This window comes from Saccopteryx bilineata, chromosome 6, assembly GCF_036850765.1.
Source record: "Saccopteryx bilineata isolate mSacBil1 chromosome 6, mSacBil1_pri_phased_curated, whole genome shotgun sequence".
Classification (NCBI taxonomy): domain Eukaryota; kingdom Metazoa; phylum Chordata; class Mammalia; order Chiroptera; family Emballonuridae; genus Saccopteryx; species Saccopteryx bilineata.
In genome coordinates, this window is record NC_089495.1 from 200,162,729 (window position 1) to 200,174,946 (window position 12,218).

The window sequence follows — 12,218 nt, forward strand, 5'->3', positions numbered from 1 at the left end:
CTGTCACCAGGTCAATGGTTGCCAGAGACCAAGGGAGGGCAGGAGAGTATCGTCTGCCAACGTGCAGGAGGAAACTTTTGGGAGTAATGAGAATGTTCTATGTCATGGTTTTGGTTCAGTAACACGACTGGGTATATTTGTCAACTCACAGAACTAAACACCTGAAAAGGGAGGAGCGTGTGTAAACTGTAACTTAACTCAATAAATCCAACTTGAAAAAAATCAAGACCAAAAGCTAACAAGTCCCGCTTCGGAAAGGACAGGGAATGAAAGCATTCTGGGAATGAGCCAGTGAACTTGAACCACTACAGGCAGACCTCGGAGACACTGCAGGTTGGGTTCCAGCCCATGACAATAAAGCGAACGTCACAAGAAAGTGAGTCACCCCAACTTAGGGTTTTCCCAGTGCCCATATATATATATATATATATATATATATATATATATATATATGTGTGTGTGTTACGTTTACACTATAGTAGTCTAGTAAGTGTGCAATAGTATTGTGTCTAAAGAAAAAAATGTATGTACCTTGATTTAAAATACTTTATTGCTAAGAAATGCCAACCATCATGTGAACCTGGTGGAAAATGGCACTCTGCAGCAATACAACTTGCTCAATGCAGGTCTCAAGCCACAAATCTTTCGTGTGTAAAAATGCAGTATCTGCCCAGCATAAGCGAAACGCAATAAAATGAAGTATGTCTGTATTATAGAACTTGTGTCGGAGCCATAAGATTTAAAGTCCCAGGCCTGACCAGGCGGTGGCGCAGTGGATAGAGCGTCGGACTGGGATGCGGAGGACCCAGGTTTGAGACCCCAAGGTCGCCAGCTTGAGCGCGGGCTCATCTGGTTTGAGAAAAGCTCACCAGCTTGGACCCAAGTCGCTGGCTTGAGCAAGGGGTTACTCCATCTGCTGTAGCACTCCAGTCAAGGCACATATGGGAAAGCAATCAATGAACAACAAAAAACTGATGATTGATGCTTCTCATCTCTCTCTCTCTGTTCCTGTCTGTCTGTCCCTGTCTATCCCTCTCTCTGACTCTCTCTCTGTCTCTGTAAAAAATTAAAAAAAAAAAAAAAAAAGATTTAAAGTCCCAGGAGAGAATTGGATTGGCTGAGTTTGGGTCCCAGGCTTGCCTCTAACTAGACTTGTGCAGGGCCGCTTGCTTGATGGATAACGCCACTAAGCCTGCAGAAAAATGTCATTCTCCAGAAGCAAAGTGGTGGAGGAGCTGTTTCCCCAAAGCGGGCTCCATCCATCGCGGAGGCCTGTAGATGTTGGGCTTTGTTTTCCTGGAAACTGACGGCTGCCCCTTCCAGCAATGAGCTTGCACTTCCTGTTTCTGTGTCTGGATGTGCTGACGAAGGATCCCCTTTCCCCGGATGTGAAATTCAGGTTTCAGATTAACTGGGTCCCTCGAAGTGTGACTTCAGACCTTCTCGGCATTCAGTTTAGGCAGACACTCACTGAACTCGTCACACTGGATAGGAGAAACCAGTGGTCAGTTTAATCTAAACATGCTCAGCCGCTTAGCGAGTCATTTATTTCCATGAAAGAAAGTGTGTTCCAGGCTTATTGACTAAAATGAGTGTGCCAGGCAGATGCAACCAATGACGCAGCTCAAGGCGGGGAGGGGCAGGAGAAGGCTTTACACACTGGGTTGGTTCATTCCCTCTGTCTCCCTCCGGCAGCCTGAATGGCCATGGGAGTGTGGCCAGCCACCCACCCCACGGCTTACCTACCCTTGCTCGACACTCTAGCAGTGCCAGTGATAAGCACACACTTGGGAGCACTTACTCTGCCCCTTTCAAGCTGAGTGACCTAGGTCAAGTCATCTCACCTCTCTGATCCTTCTTTTAACAAAGAAAAGATTTTTCAAGCACTTTCTTGGATTGCGTGCGCGCGCACGTGTGTGTGTGTGTGTGTGTGTAGGGGTGCCTCAGAAACATATTAAAACATAAATAGGGTTGTGAAGTAAGAACTCGCTGTACGTTCTTTGAAATTCTGAACTTCAGATGTAGGAACTGACCCCCAGCCAAGGAGTGGGGGAGTGGTGAATTTCCTCTTAATTCATGCGCTGTGCTTGTGGGTTTGGTTTTGTAAGACTGTGCCAACATTGACAAAGTTTTTTTTTAATGGGGTGATGGTGGTTTTCTTTCTTCTCCTTTTTTTTTTGACACATTAATTTTCTCTTTTATCATGCGTGCACTTTTTCTCCCGACTTTGCTAGCATTTCTTTCTTTTGAAGTCTTTCCATTTATTTTTATCAAAGCTCAATTCTAAGTGTAAAACAGGTTATTCTTTTCTTTTGAAAAATTCATCTTGAATGACCAAAGAGGTACATAAAAACAGTTTTCCCACTTAAAATGTGTCTCACCTCCCAGGGCAGCTTTAATCACCACGACTTGCCCCCCCCCCCCCCCCCCCGCCATGGCCCCTAAAACCCTTCCCACCACTGTCAGCCGTCTGGAGGGTTTTTTCCAAACTTTCTTCGTTACATTTATATATTTTACATGTATTTGCTTTTTCTGTTCTTAAAGAAAATAAACAGTCTCATGGAATCATCCCAGACATAATGTCTTTCCATTCATTTGCTTTGTTTGCTTAAAATTATGACTCAGGGTGGTTTCTGCATCCATAGGCAGAGGCTTACCTCTTCTGTTTTTTATTTGCTGCGTAATATTCCCAGGCATGATTTATTTATCCCTCCACCTTTGTTGGGCATTTCAGTTATGGCCAGTTTTTACCATAACAAATAATGCTGTAAAGACTCCCCCCCTGTACACACCCCGTGGGCACATGATAAGTATTTCCCTTAGGTTTTTGTTATTGTTGTTTTTTAAATTACATACTTTTTGTTTGTTTTCTTTTTTTTTCTTTGCTTTTTTTTTTTTTTTTTTTTTACAGAGACAGAGATAGAGTCAGAGAGAGGGATAGACAGGGACAGACAGACAGGAATGGAGAGATGAGAAGCATCAATCATTAGTTTTTTGTTGCAACACCTTAGTTGTTCATTGATTGCTTTCTCATATGTGCCTTGACCGTGGGCCTTCAGCAGACTGAGTAACCCCTTGCTTGAGCCAGCGACCTTGGGTCCAAGCTGGTGAGCTTTGCTCAAACCAGATGAACCTGCGCTCAAGCTGGCGACCTCGGGATCTCGAACCTGAGTCCTCCGCATCCCAGTCCGACGCTCTATCCACTGCGCCACCGCCTGGTCAGGCCCCCTTAAGTATTTGATTAGAGAATGGGACACTAGTGGCAAAGGCTCCCAGTGTTCTATTGCTGGCATGTTTTTTTTAACCAGCCTTTTACAAAATCATGTTATTAACATGTGATTCTTACCCCATAAAATTCATTCATTGAAAGTGTACAATTCAGTGGTTTAGTATACTCACAGATTGGTGCAACCATCGCCACAATCTAATTTTAGAACATTTTCTTTACCCCCAAAAGAAACCCGCTACCCATGAACACTCACTCCTCATGCCCCCTCACTGGTGTTCCTGACATCGGCTCGTCTACTTTCTGTCTCTATGGCATTATCTATCCTGGGCGTTTCATATAGATGGAATCGTATCATATGTGGTCTTCCATGACTGGATTCTTTCACTCAGCATAATCGTATTGGAATTCCTACCTTTGCCCTAATATCTTAATGTCTTATCTTTGGGGGCTGTTATGTCAGGTTAGGATGTTACATCTTGATTAATATTGTACACCAAGTTAGTAACAATTGGTTGTGAGTAAGGGTCTGAAGCAGCTTTTTCTATGAGTAAAGCAAATTTCACTGCCTGAAACAGTCAGGACCCCGCTCTCCAAAAATCCTAAACTACCCATTCCCTGGGGAGTTAAGTCTGGACACCTAAGAAATGGAAGCACTTGCCTGACCAGGCGGTGGCACAGTGGATAAAGCGTCAGATTGGGACATGGAGGACCTGGGTTCGAGACCCTGAGGTCACCAGCTTGAGCGCGGGCTCATAGGGTTTGAGCAAGGTTCATCGGCTTGAGCCCAAGGTCGCTGACTCAAGCAGGGGGTCACTCGGTCTGCGGTAGCCCCCCGGTCAAGGCACATAAAAGAAATCAATCAATGGACAACTAAAGAATTGCAACAAAAAATTGATGTTTCTCATCTCTCTTCGTTCCTGTCTGTCTGTCCCTATCTGTCCCTCTCTCTGACTCTGTCTGCCACAAAAAAAAAAAAGAAAGAAAAGAAATGGAAGCACTTAATGGTGACAACAATAATGGAATCAACTTATTCTCTTTGTTTGAGCAAGGTTCATCAGCTTGAGCCCAAGGTCGCTGACTCAAGCAGGGGGTCACTCGGTCTGCTGTAGCCCCCCGGTCAAGGCGCATAAAAGAAATCAATCAATGGACAACTAAAGAATTGCAACAAAAAATTGATGTTTCTCATCTCTCTTCGTTCCTGTCTGTCTGTCCCTATCTGTCCCTCTCTCTGACTCTCTCTGTCTGCCACAAAAAAAAAGAAAGAAAGAAAAGAAATGGAAGCACTTAATGGTGACAACAATAATGGAATCAACTTATTCTCTTTGCAAGGAGCTTCCTTTCGGAGACTTTGAGTCCACACAGCCAATAAGAGGGGTCCAGAGTTGGAACCTCGAGCCATTGGACTCCGTGGCAGCCCATACACCACCATCCCTCTCCCCGGTACAATGCAATTCCCATTTGCAAATTAAATAAAAGCAGAACTCTACATTTAGAAATTGAGGACAGCGGTATATATAGGGCCAGTTTTTACTTTTCTAGAGAGTTTGGAGCACCCAGCTCTGCCCTGACTTGCTGAGCGGCCTAGAGAAAACTGTTTGCCCAGGTCTCTGAGGCTCAGCTGAGGGTCTTCCTACTCCTGGGGCTGTCAAGGGTGTGACTGGAGAGTAAGCTGGCCTCAGACCTTACTGATGGAGGAAACAAGGCTTGTGAGAGGCCCCAGCACCACACCTTGGTACCATTTATTGAGCACTTACCACGTGCTCAGCATTGAAAACAGACATTATCTCTCAGTCCAAGAGCCAGGGACTCTTATTATACCCACTTTATAGTGGAGGAAACTGAGGCTCAGAGAGGTCTCATAATTTGCCCAGGGTCACACAGCCAAGAGTGACCTCAGGTATTGCCTGCTCTAACCATTGCACCCCTTTCCCTTACACAGAGTGGGACAAGGGTCCCCGGGTCACCGAGCCTGAAATCCAGGTCTTTGGGCCTGGCCTGGGCTCTGCCTTCCGCCTGCCACTTCTGAGAAGCCAGTCCTGACCCCGGCTGGTCCTGTCCTGGGGTTGCTCAAGACACTGCATCACTCAGGTTGTCATGGTTCTCTGGAAAGGGGGGAGGAAGGAAGAGAAGGCAGCGGCTGAGTCAGGGACAGGCCGGGGCTCCGTGTCAAGCCCCACGCCTGCACCAGAAACAACCTGCTGACTGTATTCCTGTCCCCCAGGGAGCTCCGGGGAGGGGGCGTGTTAAAGGAAAATCAGCACCCGGTGCAGAAGAACATGTAATTTTCAAAGGAAATAATGAACAAATGCAAAATCCATCCTTTCATTTAGGGCTGGGCTGACCCTTGGGGACCATACAGTCTGCAAAGCCTCATGGACACCAGGCCTCCTGTTTCTCCTTGAGTTCCTTGTCCCTTGGGGCCACATTCTGGGACACTTAGCATTTTTTGCTCCAAAACTCAAGGACCCCCAGTTACCAAGTGCTCACTGTATTTTGATACTAGGTGCCCAGCCTCAGTCATTTTTTTTTTTTTACTTTTTAAATTGTTATTATTTATTTATTCATTCATTCATTTTTTAGAGAGGAGAGAGAGTGAGGGGGGGTAGGAGCAAAAACCATCAACTTCCATATGTGTGTTGACCAGACAAGTGCAGGGTTTCGGCCGGCGACCTTAGCATTCGTTTCAGGGTTCGTTCCAGGTTGACGCTTTATCCACTGCGCCACCATAGGTCAGGCCCCAGCCTCAGTCACTTTGATTGATTCTTACCCCAGGCCTGTTAGGGACAAATTCTTTCCCCCATTTGGCAGAGGGGGAAACTGAGGCCTGGAGAACCGAAATGCCTGCCCGTGGCCGCACAGCTGATCAGCGGCAGAGTGGGAATTCAAACCCGGGCTTCCTGACTGTGTTCATTGCCCTGCTCCTTCCTCTGAGCTCTCGCCAGGTCTGTTCCCTGCACTGTGTCACCCAGGAATGGAAACTGGGGCCAGTTCTGGAGCCCAAGCCCATCAATATCTATAGAACTTGTTCTATAAAAGGGGCGGGGGGAGGCCCGCAGGCCCCTGTCTCTTGGGGGACCCTCCTTGCTCAGGCCTCATGGTGGGTGTTAGGGTCATGTCCAGGACCCCCTAACAAAAGCCTCAGCTATCCAGGTGGAACTTGATGTGACCCAGCAGAGGGCAGTTCCCGTAACTCTCCACCTGAGCAATCCTGATTAATATCTAACCTGGCCTGACCGTCGGACATCCTGCCAGTTAGTTATGCCCCACACACACACACACATACCATTTTCACTTATCTAGACATTTCGTTGCTTGGTCATTAGTCACTACATGCTCCATGGTTTCACCACTACAGGTAACAGAAGTCCCCCACCTCCGGGGGCAAGAAATACAGCCAGAGTCAGTCCTATATAGGATGAGGCTTCTCCTCCCCTCGCTGCTGAAGCTGCTAGGGTCCCAGCCCGTCTGTGTGCAGATGCACGAATAAACTTCTTCTAAGACTCATCAGGTCTTGTGCATTCCTCCTTTGGTGACAGAACAGTAAGGAAAGAACGATAGGTGTCTGGTGGACCATGCTGCCAGGATGGTGGGAGGGAGGGGTCAGAGGTTGAGTCTCTGGAAAGTTGGCTTTGTTCCTGTCTGGCACAAGTGGGTCTGCAAGGAAGAGAAGGAATGGGAAGGAAGACAAGATGGGGAGCAGGGAGGGTGAGTAATGGAAGGGGTGAGTGGGTAAATGGATAGATAGATAGATAAATGGGTGCATGGATGGAGAGATGATAGATGGACTGAGGGATGGATGAGATGGGCAGATGATCTGGGTTAGCTCCAGGAAGAGGTGTGGTGTGCCTCTCTTTGTAGGCACGTCTGCATGGCGGCATGAGTGAGTGCGCATGTGCGCCATCTCCGAGTGTCTGCATCTCTGCGTGTCTGTGGGCGCCCTGATTGGATTTTGTGTCCATGTCACTGTATGTCCAGGTTTGTCTGTGTATCTGTGGAAGTGTGTCTGTCTGTGTAGACACATCTGTCTGTCTCTGATTGTATGTCTGTATCCGCATGTATTTTTCTGTCCAGGTGTCTCTGTGTCCCAAGGTCTGATGCTGTGGATCGAAATGTGTCTGTGTGTCCTGATCTAATCATGTGTCCCTGTCCTTGCTGCCCCAGCTCTACCTGGACAGCGCTTCTTCCCTCCCTCCTTAGGGTTCCTGCCCCAGCCAGCCAGCCCGCCCAGAGCATGGGCTCAGACCCGGCAATAGGGGCCTCACCTGGTCCCCGCCTTCGCTCCGCCCCTCCCCTCCCCGCCCTCCCCGCCCCGGGCCCGCCCCAAAGCGGGCTATAAGTTCCTTGCTCTCAGCCTCCTCCACATTGCCCGCTGCCTGTGGTCTGCATTTGGAGGTCCTACCACCAGTCCCATCACCAGTCTGAGGAGACAGCGCCACCATCCGATCATGGCTGAGGGTGAGTATCAGGGTCAGAGCTGCCACCACTCAGGGGCCCCTGTGCCTCGCTGTCCTTTCCTGGTTGCCATGGTATGCCAGTGCAGTGGGGGTCAGGACAGGCTGGGGCTCCATCTTGGAGAGCAATGTGAGTCCTGGCTGGCTTGGGGCCTCGGTTTCCCCATCCCCAGGACAGAATCATTAACCCCTGCCTCCCTGGGTCAGATGAGGCAATGGAACATAAAGGTGTGTTGTAAACTGTAAAGTACTGTGCCAGCGGGTCCATTGCTGGTGTCCTTAGTTAATCGGGCTGGGTCCCTGCTGTGTGTCACGTGCCATAAGCTGTGCAGGGGTGGCTGGCCTGGCCTCAGAACACTTAGCCAGCTGTGAGGTGTGCACTCTGCCCCTAGTAGTGCCATGCCAAACCTGGCTCACTACTTGGACCCAGGGGCCAGAGAGAAGCTTCCAGCATCCAGTGGAGTTGTGGCTGAGAGCAGGCATGTTCTGTCAGGCCCCTTCCGGCTCTCAAGCTCTGCAACCCTAGTCCTTGGCCACTTGTTGAGTTTCAGTTTCCCCTTCTGTAAAACATGGGTGCTGGTGCCAGCCCTTGGCACATCTGTGAGGATGAGGAGGAGTGGAGAAGGGGCTCGATTAATTTCCTACCTGCCATCCCCACCCGCCCCCGACACACACAGGCGCGCCACCATCCTAGGGGAGTGAATTTCTACAATGAAGGATGTCCCTGCAGTGATGCTCCTGGACCCAGCATCCCGGCTGGCTCTTGGGTCAAGGCCATTTGCAAATGACCTCTGCGCCCCTGCTGTCCCAGGAAGGAGCTGCGGGGAGAAGGAAGGTGGAGAGGGACATGGGGCATCCAGAGCAGGGATGAGTGGGAGGAACTATGCACCTGCCTGACCTGCGCTGTCATCTCAGGCCTCCTTTGTCCCTGTCTGAGACCCAGTTCCCAATGTTTGGGATCAAAAACCAACTCAGGGCTGGCTGGGACGTATTGCCAAGGTGGCCACTTGTTCCCAGTGCAGCTTCTTATCGCCGTCCCCAATGGTGGGGCTCCGTGGGACCAAGAGCTTGGAGACACCCATTGTGATGAGCCTCCTGCCCCATTGCTAGGGGGGCTACTTCCTACAGGAGTGCCCCCGATGGGAAGACCTCGGGTCCTTCCTCAGTGCAGACAATCCATGATCACAGAGCCTCATGTTCCTGCACCTTTGGAGCTGGGCGGGATGTTCAGAGAGCCTTCTTCGGACAATAGCCTGAGAGCAGGGATTGCCCATCTCTCTGAGGTCTCCCAGGGACACAGCAGGGTTCTCTTTCCTGCTTAAGCAGCCGTTTCAGGGTTCGTTCCAGGTTGACGCTTTATCCACTGCGCCACCATAGGTCAGGCCCCAGCCTTAGTCACTACATGCTCCATGGTTTCACCACTACAAGTAACAGAAGTCCCCCACCTGATTAATATCTAACCTGGCCTGACCGTCGGACATCCTGCCAGTTAGTTATGCCCCCCCACACACACACACAAACACAGTTTTCACTTATCTAGACATTTCGTTGCTTGGTCATTAGTCACTACATGCTCCATGGTTTCACCACTACAAGTAACCAGCCTCAGGTGGGGGACTTCTGTTACTTGTAGTGGTGAAACCATGGAGCATGTAGTGACTAATGACCAAGCAACGAAATGTCTAGATAAGTGAAAACTGTGTTTGTGTGTGTGTGGGGGGGCATAACTAACTGGCAGGATGTCCGACGGTCAGGCCAGGTTAGATATTAATCAGGATTGCTCAGGTGGAGAGTTACGGAAGTTCTTTCTTCCTTGTGGACGTCCCTCCTGCTGTGATTGCTAGTGGTCAGCTTCTGGATGCCCCTCCCCAGCTGGAGAATAACCCAAGAATTTGGGGGAGAGAGGAAGGGAGAAGCGGGAAGGATGGGAACGAACCCTGAGCTTTGAGTGACATGGTTACTAGTGTAGGCTCCGGAATCTACCACCCTGGCTTTGCATCCCAAAGCGGCCATTTGCCGTGGAACCTGGGCCCCGTGGTGTGTCTCTCTGTAGCCACTGGGCACTGTGCACCTCACCATTGGGACATTCTGTGGCAGGAGGCAGGCGACTTGAATCAATGGCCCAGTGGGAGGATTGACTTACAGGGTGACTTTGGGTGATCCCTACTCTTGGGCCTCAGTTGGCCACATACTCCCCAAGGACCCCACAACTCTGAGAGTCTGCCTTGGCCATGTCCCCAATCTTGACCTTGAGCTTGCCTAGGTTTATGAGGTTTGTGCTTGCCTGAGACCCCTACCCACCTGATCATCCCGACCCCTGCCCTTGTCTTCAGCGCCCTCTGAAAATATAAATAGAACTTTCACATATGAAGCTCCTGCCCTGGGTTAGACCCTGGGGAAAGAGTGACGCAACATCCTCAGCTCGAACTCACGGCAGTCCTTGAGGCTTCAGCAAAGGAGGCACAGAGAGGGAAAGACACCCGTCTAGGGTCACACAGCGGGACAGCAGAACTGAAACCTAGGTCTGGAAGACTCCAGAATCCCTGCCATTTTCAACACCTTTTTGAATGGAGAATACTGAACATACATAAAGTAGAGAGAATGGTGTAATAAATGTGTATATTCTCATCAGTCTCCACCAGCACTAACCTCCTCACCCCCCTATGACGCCCTCCCCATTACGTATTTGGAGGCACTATTACTTCATCGTACATATCTCAGTATATGTCTCTATAGATTCTTCTTTAGACATAAACAAATTAACAAAAATTCCTCAATATTACCATTACTGCCTCGGTATTCAAATTTCCAGTGGTCTCATGTATGTAATAAATGATTTTGAATAGGTTTGTTTTTTTTTCATCTAAATAAGACTCACGCAGCACAAGGGGTTAGAATGTCCCTTAAATTCCTATAACTCTACAGGTTCTCCCTTCAACTTTTTATTCCATTTTTTTTCTTGCAGTTTAGTTTGCTGAGTGTAAGTGTTGTGTTGGTTCTTTGTTTACCATGGTTCTTGGCTCGGTTCCTCTGTATTTCCATCAATGGGAAATTGAAACTAAAGGGCAATACCTGGGTAATTGTACCAAATACCACCCCTACTTTAACCAAAAGAACCCCCACCACCACCACTATCACCACCACCAGTCACAGCAGTGTAGCTCGCGTGTACTAATCATTTATTATTCACCCGGCACTGCGCTAAAAGCCAAGGTGCGTGCTGGGAGTCACAGCGGCTGAGGGAGGCCACCCAGGCTCACGCCCTTCCCTGTCTCTGTAGATCTGCTTGTAGAGAGATGGGACCTGGAGCTGGAAACCAACGGCCGTGACCACCACACGGCTAACCTGTGCCGGGAGAGGCTGGTGGTGCGGCGGGGCCAGTACTTTTGGCTCACGTTGTACCTTAAGGGCAGAAACTACGAGGCTGGCGTGGACAGCCTCACCTTCAGTGTTGCGACTGGTAAGTACACACCCCTCCACCCTGAGCTTGTCCTGTTCTCTGATTTCATTATTCCCTGAGAGATGATGGAACAGGGGGGTCCATTCCTCTTTGCCCCCTGGACACCTCCCAGTGGTCACCAGTCCCGTTCAGGGATGAGGGCACTGATGTCTGGAAAGTTGTGAGATGTCACCCAGTTTTGTTAGATAAGTCTGTGCTCTTGGACACCTGGATTCCTAAAAACCTGTTGTCATCAGGGTTGGGGTCAAGATCTTGTGTGTTCATTCCCACATCAAAACAACTTTCCAACTTTTATCGCTAGCTGCTTCCCAAAATCCATGGCCTCTGGGATCAAGCCCAGATCAGGTCTGGATGTTGGAGAGAACCCAGTTCACTCCAGCCCTTGGGAGGCTGCCTTAGGCTCCAGGGCTGCATGAACACCCTGGGTTCTGGTATAGACTGCGCTACCTACCTGCTGTGTGACCTGAGGCAAGTTACTTAGCCTCTCTGAGCCTTAGTTTTATCATGTGAAAAGCAGTCATGGTGAAGTGAGAAGGGCCAGACTTAGGGGGGTGCCCTATAGACATTAGCAGCTGTTGCTGATCTTGCTCCAGGGGCTCCAGAGATGGGCAAAGGGACATTGAAGCCCCAGCCACCCTGTCCCCAGATGCGCAGTTCCCGATCCTGGGAAAGTGGCCTTGAATGCCAAATCACTTGCTTTGGTTTCTGGTGGGAACCACTTCCTCGAGGTCAGTGAAAGGCCAATTGGCTGGAACTCCAGCCCAAGGGTGAAAAGGCCAGCTTGATCTGAGGTCCCTGAGGGCAGCCGGGGAAGCAAACAGGACCTGCAGCACCTGGCCGGGGTCTGCATTTACCTGGGAAGCCGTTTGATAAGGCTTATCTGGTGCTCGCAGACTGGCAGGGATGTCCCTTCATCCCTTCCCTCCCTCCTTCCCCTTTCCCTCTGGGCAGGGACACACCCACCGCCTAATGGGACCCACACCCACACACAGCCAGCACCCAGGGGGCCCCTTATACAGAGGGGCCTCCAGCTAGTATCTGATCTTCCCAGCCTCAGTTCCCCTTCTGTAAAGGGGCA

At 49.7% G+C, this 12,218-nt stretch overlaps 2 protein-coding genes across 2 annotated transcripts in view; both read left to right on the forward strand.

The window, feature by feature from the left end:
• Positions 1-7,551: 7,551 nt before the first annotated feature.
• Positions 7,552-12,218, forward strand: part of LOC136309545 (protein-glutamine gamma-glutamyltransferase 2-like) — a 75,761-nt gene continuing 71,094 nt past the window's right edge. The window contains exon 1 of the mRNA XM_066237862.1: positions 7,552-7,684. Within this exon, the coding sequence (XP_066093959.1) occupies positions 7,675-7,684 (10 nt within the window). The 5' untranslated portion in view covers positions 7,552-7,674. The remainder of the gene's footprint in view (positions 7,685-12,218) is intronic.
• LOC136309547 (protein-glutamine gamma-glutamyltransferase 2-like) overlaps positions 7,600-12,218 on the forward strand; it is a 28,752-nt gene continuing 24,133 nt past the window's right edge. Inside the window, exons 1-2 of the mRNA XM_066237866.1 lie at positions 7,600-7,684; positions 10,961-11,140. Coding sequence (XP_066093963.1) covers positions 7,675-7,684; positions 10,961-11,140 — 190 coding nt within the window. The 5' untranslated portion in view covers positions 7,600-7,674. The remainder of the gene's footprint in view (positions 7,685-10,960; positions 11,141-12,218) is intronic.